Below are 12,119 nucleotides of genomic sequence, written 5' to 3' on the forward strand. Positions count from 1 at the left end.
AAAAATATATATTCCTCGTATTAGTTTATAACACTAACTTCTAAGTTAATCTCAATGTCAGTTATCTAAATCCGACGACTGGTAGGTAAGACATGTCGCTGCTAGTTACCTACATGTTGTATTAAAAAATAAACTCATTCAGCGGCAGGGTGGCTTCGCCGGCAGGGCGTACAGCCTGCGGACATCCGGCGGAAGTGGGCGGGGTCTGTGGGCCGCCATCTTGCCGAGCTCGCGCGTGCGCGTCGCCGTCGGCTTCATAAAATAATAAACAAAGTGGAATTTACGTAGCGACGCAATATTTAGGAGCTTTTTATATTCCTCCAGGGCTTTGATACAAAATATTGGTTCATATTTGTACGAGGGTGTACCGGGATTACCGGAACACCGCATGCAGTAAATTCGTAGATTCAAACCTTTATGAATGAGATAGCTAGCATCATTAATATAATGAAAGCAAAATGCAATGTTATGAAGATTATTTAGTTTAAGTATGATACATAGTAAATGCTGAACATAAAGTAAATACTCAATATGTTATTCAGATGAACGTGAGTGGAAATACGAGTAATACGCTGTTTGAAATATAGTGTTTATTATTCAGACTAACGATACTCATATCAAAATATGCCGTAAATTAGTAAAACGTTTTCACAGTTAAGTTGTTAAATAATAACACTTGTTGGGAAATGTTGCGTCAAATGATTCAATAGACTTAATGATGCACAATTCTCAGTGATCAGTCAAATTTTGTAGGAACAAAGAGTTATTAAAAAGGAAGAGACTTAAATACAGACATCAAAACACAAGTAATTTTGAAACCACAAGATTTATATTTTAATGAGAACTCTGTGTGATCTGTGTCTTCCACGCTTCCTAATTGATAAATCTCAAGCTCCGAACATACATCCAGAACTTTATTTGACAGCTAAAAGGATTAATTCTCTATGAGCAAGCAACACCACAAAAATAGACGACCGTTATGTTGAATTTAATAAAATTATTACAGCGATTAAAATTCCATGTTCTTGAAAGTTTATTTCCTTTTCCGTCGCGAGACTATCCCGGCGTATTACCAGGCTCGCATGAATCGCGGGGAGTGAGCCGGGACGTAAATCAAGCCGCGTCGTCCCATCCATCACGCGACTCCGTCCCATCAATCGCGGCCGACCGAAATAGACCGGCGGTGTATAGCTAAACTTGGACATTTTCTCACCTAAGGGACGCGCGGAGAATATCTGAGAGGATGGCTACAGCCATGCTACACTTTATGAAGCCCTAGAGAATGCTAAAGCTATTTAAATGAGTCTGTTGGTAGGTATTCAACATTCTCGGTGCAGTTTCTGTTCATGTTAAGAGATTATTCAATAGGTATTAGCGATTGATATATTGCTATGTGATTAGAATTTGTAATAGTGGAAGATACTTAAAGATAATTCTTATTCTCATCGAGTTTTAAGTAGGTACAGGCTCTACCCAGAAGAATCAATAGTTAATGGAGCTATAATGTGATGTGACAGTGTGGGTAACTCTACTCTGTATTTTAATGGTTAATACCAGTGGTTTTCATTCAGTTAATAAAATGTTACACAAAACTGTAAAATAATATGTTGTTACAACAAAACCATACAGCCGATTTTCAAATAAAAACGCTGAGCCAAACTTAATGATACAGACGAATTGAGAATCTCCTCGTTTTTAAAGTAGGTTGAAAACTGAACATAAAGGAAAGTGTGTACTAGGGTGCTGATTATTTCTCAAGGAATTCTTACAAGCAGACCCGCGATATGAAAAGTGTGTCAACATGTAGGCAGTCTTAGTTGTGATCCAGGAAAATATATTCCCAACAAATGTACCTATTACTATGTACAAGCAAATTATACACATCCAAGAATCTCGTGTTAAAGGGTTTTCAAGTTAATTATTTGGAAAGCACGTTTTATATACGAGGAAGGACAATCAAAATGATGTGTACGGGAAACATTAGATTTTCTTTTACTTTAAATAAATTGAAGATAACTGAAACAGATTGATATTTTCATATTAATTATTCAAGTAAAAGATTTTATCAAGATCAAAGAATTTGTTTGAGATTAAATTGAGTATTTAAAGGAAATCACAACAGTGTTAGAGCCCTGCATTGTGCTTATTTTATACGGGAAAAAAATAAGTTTCTAATTTGATGTAACCATGAATCGAATATGAAAGTATATAAGTATTGCACATCATTTCAATTACTAACTCCTTTCATTATTAACTTAGTGAGCACGGATTGCACTGTATAACTAGGTATGTATTTTTTTCTATCTGTGCTAGATAATAATCTAAACCATTATACCTACTGGGTTTGTTAAATTTCGTGAAACACAATGTGCTATTGAATTTGATTATTGTTTAATTAATTGTCATGTTAGGATGTCTATTCACAACATCCTAAATTGCTCAAAATTGAATTAATAAGCCCAATTAGAATCAAGATAAGAGGCGGTCGTAAAAAATATCCTCATTAATAGAGCCAACCTTGTTACAGCTACCGAATTAACGAGCGTCGAACTAACGCAATCATGTAATTACGAACACCTCGCCGCAGCCCGCGCCGGGGGATACCTACAGGCTGCGGGGCGGGGCCGCGCGCCGATCAATACCCGGCCGGCGCCGCACGCGGCCGGAGGGAAATAGCGGCGTCCCGCTCCGACACGCCCCTAACCGCGTCGGGAGCGAACGAGACAGACTCCCGCTACCTCATTCGTTGGTACGCATCCCAGTGGGCGTACTCCGGCCTTCACAGTCCGGTAATCTGACATGGCTCAGTCGGCAAAGAACCGCGTGCCGTGCGCGTGCGTACACCGCCGCCGGCGTACGATGCTCCTCGCGTAGAGACAACACACAGACACCATGCTCGTGCCACCTGAGATGATGGCGGCCCAATCCAAGCTCGTCTACCAGATGAACAAGTACTACAACGAGCGGGTCGCCAACCGCAAGGCGCAGATCACCAAGACTATCCACGAAGTGTGCAGGATAGTGCAGGATGTTCTCAAGGAGGTGGAGCTGCAGGAGCCGAGGTTTATATCCTCGCTCACCGACTACAATGGACGTTTCGACGGTTTGGAAGTGGTTTCCCCGCATGAGTTCGAAATAGTAATTTACTTAAATCAAATGGGAGTGTTGAATTTCGTGGACGACGGCTCGCTGCCCGGCTGCGCCGTGCTGAAGCTGAGCGACGGCAGGAAGCGCTCCATGTCCCTGTGGGTGGAGTTTATAACCGCGTCCGGCTACTTGTCGGCGAGGAAGATACGCTCCAGGTTCCAGACCTTGGTTGCGCAGGCTTGTGACAAATGTTCCTATAGAGATTGTGTAAAAATGATTGCTGAAACGACAGAAGTGAAGCTGAGGATTCGAGAAAGGTACATCGTGCAAATAACACCCGCCTTCAAGTGCGCCGGGCTGTGGCCACGCTCGGCCGCGCACTGGCCGCTGCCCGCCATCCCCTGGCCACACCCTAACATAGTGGCTGAAGTCAAAACCGAAGGCTTCGACCTGTTATCAAAGGAATGTCTTGCATTGCAAGGAAAGAATTCCGCAATGGAAGGCGACGCGTGGGTGCTAAGTTTCTTCGAAGCCGAGAACCGTCTCCTGCAAGGCGGATGTCGGCGGAAATGCTTAAGTATTTTAAAAACAATCCGGGACAGGCATTTGGACCTGCCCGGGAACCCGGTGACGTGCTACCACATGAAGACGCTGCTGCTGTACGAGTGCGAGAAGCACCCGCGGGAGCACGAGTGGGACGAGGTGGCCATCGGGGACCGCATCAACGGCATCTTCCTGCAGCTGATCTCGTCGCTGCAGTGCCGGCGCTGCCCGCACTACTTCCTGCCGCACGTGGACCTCTTCAAGGGCAAGTCGCCCACGGCGCTGGAGAACGCCGCCAAGCAGGTGTGGCGCCTCACGCGCGAGATGCTCACCAACTCGCGCGCCTTCGAGAAGCTGTGAGCGGTGAGCGGTCAGCGTGCCAGTCACAGCCAGTGCTAGTGTCTCGTGCTCGGAGTAGTGCTAGCTAGCCGTGTGTCGCAGTGTATGTATACGTTTGTAGTATGTGAGCTATCTGAAATATTCCATTCGGATCGGACAGACTGTAAGTAGAAGTGATACTAATATACGCTAGGGACGCAGTTTCGATATAATATTTTTGTGATATAATGTAAATAGCTTAAACGTTGTACAATTTTAGTGATATATTTAATTTAAAATCATCGTGTATTTATTTGACTGAAATCTTATAAAGTAGGCGCATAATCTATTTATAGTTAAAAATAAATAATTTGAAACTATAACTTTTGCTTTGATTTGTAGACACATTCCCTGACCGATATATAGGTACTTGATCACAGGCACCGATGTATTGCAACTGGTACATACATCATCATGTGACTGCATACTGGATGTGCAAGTAGGCCTAGTGTGTGCGGCACGAGCGCGGTTGGCTTCGCTGGCAACAATCTAACCTAAATAACCAATCATATGCATGCGCCCATATCGAGGTTTTATGGATACGTTCACATTCTGCACACATTTGCATGAACAATAAACGAGCATAGATAACTGAGGAATGTTGACCACAAGCACGTAGCTATGCGTTACTACCTACATGTCAAATTACAACCAAACCGCTTTTCGACTAGCTCACCGCAATAACAACAAAATGCCACACATTTAATGATAACGTTACAAAACCGCTTTTTATACTTCTAAAACAACTAACCAGAAACCTAATACTAACATAATGTTTAATATCAAGCGTGATCTCAAACGCAATAAAATGTTGAAACTGAACCGTCTCCATAGGGTATTGAATAGCACCAGCGCAACATAAAGTCAAACAAAAAAACACACAAAACGTAGTCAAGTGATGTTTGTCGTCCTACGTGGACAGTATCTGGTTACAAGTCGATATTTTACTTGTAAAAGCCCGTGGGCCGGCCCACAGATAGTCACCCAAGACAGTCCGCCATTAATTTATACAGACGCGATACTCGCAAACAAACGCACTAAAAATTCTATGTAATGAATTTAAGACTAGCCGAGATAAAGCCTGGAATTATACCTAGCTATAAACAGGAGATAAAGATCTCGTTGATCGGCGGATAAGAGTGATGAAATGTAAATTAATATGAAAATATGCAAGTACTTGCAGATGTAGGTTTTGCAACATTGATGCGAGATACAGTCAGACTTGTGAACTTTAAGAATGTTGAGATAACCGTGAGATCTGCCTGATATTCTACCGAGTTTATTTATAAGGAGGCTCATTTCAAATTAACGTCAAACATCTTTGGGTTCAATAGCTTAAAGTTATACAAGAGCACCTTTAAATTAATAAAGTTAGAATGAAAAACAAAAAAGAGTGAGATCGTTAAATTCCAATAAAATCAATAATCTGGGATCTGTGCTGCATATAACATTATTAAAAGGCGCATTAATACAAACAATACGTGATACCCTCGCGTCTCGAGTGTCCCCAACAGGTTTGCGTGGTCCCCCTACTCGCCGCGACGCCTACGCGCACATCGTATCGCATTTGTTTTTAGTTTTTACCTCCACGTACAAACAGACCTATAGACTATTTATAAATAAAATAACATTATTTAAGTATCTAGCCCGAGGAGCACAGGAAAGCAGAGGCGTTTAGTGGACCCGGTTCACCGACATCAGACGATCTGAATAGGTCTCGTTACTTACGGAGGCGAATTAGTATAAAAATAACTGCAGAATAAATATAAGTGAGGATATGATTTTACGACGTACACGCTTATTTGTATCTTGAGGTGACTAAGTCCTACAAAATGTTAATAACTATAATACAATCATAGTAAATGTTATTATATCACTCAAGTAGCAAGTAAAATGTTTTGGTATTATTATTATTTTTCGAATACTACTCAGTATATGACTTATTAAATTGTCTTTATCTCCAAAGATTAAAAAATAAGCGGTGGGTAATTAATCCCATGAACACATGGTGAGTAGCGACGGTGGTGTTACGAAAATACTCCATGTTTTATAGGCTGTGACTACACTTCATAATTGCTTGATGACATTACAATTACATTATAATCATTATGATTTTACGATCCGCCGGCCGATGACGTGTTACAACTCATTTAATAGGACGAACTAAAACATTTTAATAAATGATGTTTGGGAAATATTCGAGACAGAAATAAAGTTATGATCTAAATTAAAATGTTGGTTCTGCGTCATCTGTTCTTAGTGTTGAAGATAAATGATCTTATTTAGGGCACAAGTGTTTATCGAAAATAATCAAATCTGTTTCGCCGTTAGCGAAAAGTAAAGAGATTTTATGAAAGAGAAAATAATAATCTAGAGAAAAACAGGCGACTTTGCCGTCTATTAATGAACGTTAAAAAAGTAATGGTGGTTAAAGATAAATCTTTAGGCATAGCTATACTCTACCGACGCTACATAAAAGGACGCACAGACAACACGTACAGTTTTACCGGATATTTATGATATTGACCAAACTAACGACGCAAGGAAACTAAAGGATAAAAATAGCAGACAGTCTATTCAATGCAAATTTAGAAAAAAAATATACTTAGCAAAAAAAGAGCCAAGTTGAAACGTGTGGTTAGAGAAAAAAACGCAGTTCATAAAACCGCAAGAATGTAGGCGATTGAATTGTTTTATAACAATACTTTTTGCTCCGTCCGGTCACCAATATAGGTTATAACAATCAACATATTGTATGGCGATACTCGTATATTGTTTAAGTAATTGACATAGAACAATTGTGCAATAAATAGCGGGCTAATTGTAATAAATACCGGAGTAATTACAATAAATAGTTGGAACAATGTTACAGTTGGCGAAACCCAAGTTACTGGCCCTAACAGCATGAGGGTGTAATTGATATTAGCTCTTGCTATTAATTAGCGATACGTGGGTATTCCAATGGGAAGATTCCTTTGCTTTTTCGTATTGGTTTATCTTATGTAGAGGGGAGTTATGTGACAGTAGTGCTGATTACCGCCATTTCTTTCAGAGTTTATGGGTGAGAAATAACTTATCTTATTCTTTGGTATCATAAAACTATAAATATGTAGTAAATACACTGAGAAAATAGTGTCAATAATATTGACATTAAGGCGTAACTCCGCTCTAATTTTTCGATTATAATTTGTCTTTCATCAAATATTGGTGCAGCTTAACAAATGTTGGTGGGCGGTGTGTGGCCAATAAAACACGCATTATAGTTATAATGAAGAGGCAAAAGGGGGCGGTGAACACGCCGCCGCCGTCCAAACAAACGCCAAGTAGGCCCATTGTGATTACACCAACAAAAAACTGTGACTCTTAATAGAAAATTTTAAACAGAATTTATTGTATGAATTTTATTTATGGCATATTTGTATAGTTTCTGAATTAAATTATAGATATTCGATGAGGTTTGAGAAGTGAAGCGAATTTTTGCTTTTGTGATTTATTCAGTCTACGCGTTTTGTGCAAAATTTCGAGTAGCATATTTATTTGTCTTGTAACCAACAATATGATATGATATGCGGTTTGCGGATACCAATACAATGGAAAGCCGTTGCAATTAATAAAAAAAAAACATATTGAAGATTAGCTAAAGTAACTCTTGCTTCATATTCACAGTCTTTCAATTACAATGTGTTCTACTTTAAGTCAAACTACTCAACTACAAACTAAATTAAAGCAGCTTAATATAACACAAGTACATCCATCAATCAGCTTAATCTCCATTAAACCAGCTTCTGGGTATATGTATGTTAGCCGAAGCTCATATCAATTAGTTAACTTTTAAGAGTTTCAACACATCTTTACTATAACTCACTTTAAGTAGCAAGTGCCCTGAGTCTGCTAGTTAGAGCCACTTGACGTCAATAATTGCCTATTAAGTACCAATTAAAGATACCAGGCGAGCAGACGACGCTAGGTGATCGATTACTGGAGATTTATTGAGCTATTAACATTTACAGGGAAATATTGAAGCGAGACTGTCGATTTACTGTGAGGACTTCAAAATATTCGAATTGTGGGAATACAACTAGGGCCATTCTCTTAATCATTTTGGGTCTTTGTTTGTTTAAGCGCTTTAGCATGGTTTCCGTAATCATTTTGACTTTAGAGAACATGAGCTGCTGCTCTGTTAACAAGGAATAGTCCTTGATAACAGAGAGTTAGAATTCTCTGCACTTTAATTTTTCCGTTCTTCCTCTGAGATAAAACTTATTCTAATAGATGCAAGCCGGATTAACCAGCCAAGCAAAACTTGGAGCACCTATCAAAATATTACAGTGTAGTATTAAAACATGATGTTTTATATGCACTAACCGAATACTACCGACAATAAAACCGTGTTAACCGTGTAACTGTTAGCTATAACCAAATGCCTAACACTGACTAACAACATAATCACACACCTCATATCAACACACAACTCGGGTAACATCAATTAAACACTTTCAGTAGCGTTCGGCACCTACAAGACGTGCATCATTACTGTATGACATTAGTATGCGACGCATAGTTGCGACGCGCGGCGCCACTCGCCTCGCCATAACTCAAACAATACCGCTACTCACGTGACGATCAAACAAACACGAACACTTAATACGACATCATAATTATTATAATCAGGAGTACGTATTCAATATGTGGCTCACAGAATGTTTCTTGAAAGTCATTTCCTATGATAATGTTTGGAATGAGCGTCTTGTCCGAGTGGCCGTGTGGTCCGCGGCGTTTATTCATCAATTTTATAATTGTTGTTTTGAATTATAAAATTGATACTTATTTATATATCAACTACAAGTTTTATTCAACACGTTAGTTTGAATCGAAAGTGATATCAAATCATAACTGTTTCTAAATGTCTTTCAGGATGTCACATACTATTATTATATTTTACGACATAATTTCTACTTACCTAAGTCGGGCACGCAATTCACACGCATTTATTTTTAATCAAATTTACTTGTATTAAGTCCAGGATACTAATCTCTACCCATACATGCAGAATAGTTCAATCATAAAAACCAATTTCGCAATTATCTTCGGCAATGTTAACAGTATTACAGTATGCCTACTACTGGAGAGAAAATCCAATTCTAGAAATGTTAAGAGACCGTTAGGAGTTAGAACATGGGACAAATATAATTCGAGATGATATTTACTGCGGTAATATCTGGTGTAGTTTGCATACAGTATCAGGTATAGAGGACGCGGTAACTGTTTTGGTGATGTCACTGGACATTATCGCCGGTTAAGTTTAACTTATGAGCAGTTAGTTTATAACCGCACCCGATAAGTGTGGATGTAGAAAGTTAGTCTTGGTTCCAAGAAGCTGTGGTTATTGCTCTTCGGTTTGTAATTTGTCTATGTTACAAAACTACAAAGGCAAAAAAGTGGGTTTGCTTTTTTTGCTTACTATTTTTTAGTAACTGAATTTTCCTGAACTTTTTGGCTAAATAAAAATGAGTATTACAGCGGTAGAACGTGAAGACCTCAATCTCAATAATCTAAAATGCGTTTTAAACAGTTTACCTATAACTCTAAGAAGAAATCTGTACATGGAATGTAGAGATTGAGAATTGTCCATAACATATCTGCCGACTTGGCAACACGTTAGACCTAACGCATTGAGAATAGGTAACGCTAGAACCGTTCTAACACTTGTCCTTGTCAACGATATTCCTAGAACCCTAAGTCCTAACAGTACCGCGTGCGTGCGCACACTATCGCGCGCCTATCTCCCGCCGCCGCCGAACTCGTGCGAAACGCGAAAATTTCGCGTTGCGTTGCATAACGAATGCGCAAACGCGTTCACGGCGACAAATTTCAATGTAATCTGTATAATATTACAATTTGCCGGATGAATTATTCAATATGGTGGACGAGGCACGATGTTTATTCGATTATATCGAGATTTACATACATATTTATAGGTATAATATGTGCGAGGCTGTAACCTGTTGTCATATACATAATTTGAGCTACCGAACGTCCGCCGGTGACCTGCGGGGTGAGCTGCAAGTACCAGGCTGGCAGACAGGGGAACTAGGACATGAGCCTTGCTTATGATGATTTGCAAATGACGGGATCCGAGGGAAATCTTAACGACTAGCAAAGAGTAGCTACGAAGGTAAGGATGAGGGTTCTGCATTCAATTATTAAAACGATATGGTATTAAGTGGTCAGTTTCGTAAGATTATTAAACAAATATGGCGTTGAGTAATTCTGTATCCGTAGGAATTGTTTTACTGATTATAAATTCAAATTCCAATTGACTCTGTTATTGATAAAGTAACCACTTACAAAAGATGTTTAACTACTATTTACAGAGACTAGTATGTGAGGATCTAAAGCTGCGGATTATGGAGTGTTTTATTTGATATAATAAAGCTCAACCGTTCATTATACTGCTTACTTATACGCATTTACATAATAATCTTAAAAAATGTCTCCTCAGGGTTTACCATTGATAGTTTTCTGCATATTTTAATTACAAAGTAAATACAGTTTGCAGGTTATTTATATGTCTTTTGTATTTATGAATTTCATTGCGGGATTGGAATTATTGTTGCAATGTCTCACTAAAAAGTATTTAAATAATACCTTAGAGGTAAATTAAAAGTTTTTTGATATTCCAGCGCACAGTTCAATGTTAGATACTAATTACCGAAGAATTTGATGTTTTAATGTTACCTTTCTTACATTTTATACATTTTACAGTTGTTTTAGAGAATATTGATAAAACAATGGTTGGAAAAAAAACCAGTCCAATGCCTCGTTCAGGACTACATATTCCATCTAGCCTGCACTAGTGTCGCACGACATGCATCCTGGCAACATGCGCTGTGCTCCCGACACCACATGGCAACGACCTAGTACATCTCAAACGATCCAATATTCCCAATGTCTAGACGGCCAAATGTATTCTAGTATTTGTAATACAATGACTGAACACTAAATCAGCTGTAAACTTGACTCCAAGACCTAGGTTTTGAATACTGATGTCACCTTGCCGAGTATACCGGCGGCATGCGGCACTCCGAATTGTGAGGGGAGAACAAACGAGGAGGAAACAAACGTTTACAGTATATCCAGCACCATTAAGAGATATAAAGGTATCTTTAAATATAAAACAAATTTGTGAAAATGTAAATAAAATCGTAAAATAAGAACCCTTCATTTAATTACTTGAGACGAAAATTTTGCAAACCAAAAGTTCGCTTCGTGTCATTGTCTGTAACATTTTATAACACTTTAATGGGGCGTAAATCCGCATTATATTTTAGGAACTAAATGCCTATTCTTTATAATTACAATAAATAAGATATATGCTTATGGACGGTCGGAGATAACAAAAAACCTCGGGCTAAGAACATCAAAGAGTGCGAGCAAATAGTGTAGTAACCGAACACTGCATGCATTGGCTTGGTATTTAATAATTCATCCGAACAGTGTGTCCAGTCGTGCGTCTAATGTGTACGGACGTGGTGGTGGCACTGAGAGCGGAGAGCGGGGCCGGAGAGCGGAGCGAGTGAATTATGGAAATATTATTATGGATATGCAATTTTTTTTCAGCGTCGGTTTTGCGCTCCTATATTATTTACGGATTGAGTAATTATATTTTAAGCCCTTTTATAAAACTGTACGTAATTATATGGCTATTTAAAAGGCTTCTTATCATTATTTATACCCGAATTCCTTAATGTAGGCTGACCTAAAACCAAAAAATATTGAAATAAATGAAAGGAAGTCCCGATAAACTTAATCAGTGATCTAAATTATTTATCATTGGGACCTGTCAACGACCGCCTTTTGTATATGATTTGCATAACATTATTGTAGGTAGGAGAGACAGCTGTCGCCCGGAGTGGGACCCCGCCCGACTCGTTGGTCCGTGAAATATAGAATTTTTAGTAAAACGGTTCCCGCTTTCGAGATAATATTACGGTGCATTGTTGATAGAGAATAATGTTTGATTTGCTAACAAGAGCCGCGTCCCTACTCGCAACATACAATACAAACATGTTATTATACATACATCACTGGTTTCCGTGATGCATCGGATT

At 38.9% G+C, this 12,119-nt stretch overlaps 2 protein-coding genes across 8 annotated transcripts in view; one reads left to right on the forward strand and one right to left on the reverse strand.

Moving 5' to 3' along the window:
* The window catches only part of LOC113502961 (neurobeachin), a 363,451-nt gene that overhangs the window by 76,716 nt on the left and 274,616 nt on the right, over window positions 1–12,119 (reverse strand). The window lies entirely within an intron of this gene.
* Window positions 2,285–4,328, forward strand: LOC113502963 (protein mab-21). The gene has a single exon (XM_026884740.1). The coding sequence runs from the start codon at window positions 2,893–2,895 to the stop codon at window positions 3,988–3,990; it is 1,098 nt and encodes a 365-aa protein (XP_026740541.1). The 5' UTR covers window positions 2,285–2,892; the 3' UTR covers window positions 3,991–4,328.

The sequence above is a fragment of the Trichoplusia ni genome, chromosome 18, assembly GCF_003590095.1.
Source record: "Trichoplusia ni isolate ovarian cell line Hi5 chromosome 18, tn1, whole genome shotgun sequence".
Lineage (NCBI taxonomy): Eukaryota > Metazoa > Arthropoda > Insecta > Lepidoptera > Noctuidae > Trichoplusia > Trichoplusia ni.

Bases quoted from the DNA above. Each gene is read 5' to 3' on its own strand.
- LOC113502963 (XM_026884740.1), top strand. From the start codon at position 2,893: ATGCTCGTGCCACCTGAGATGATGGCGGCCCAATCCAAGCTCGTCTAC.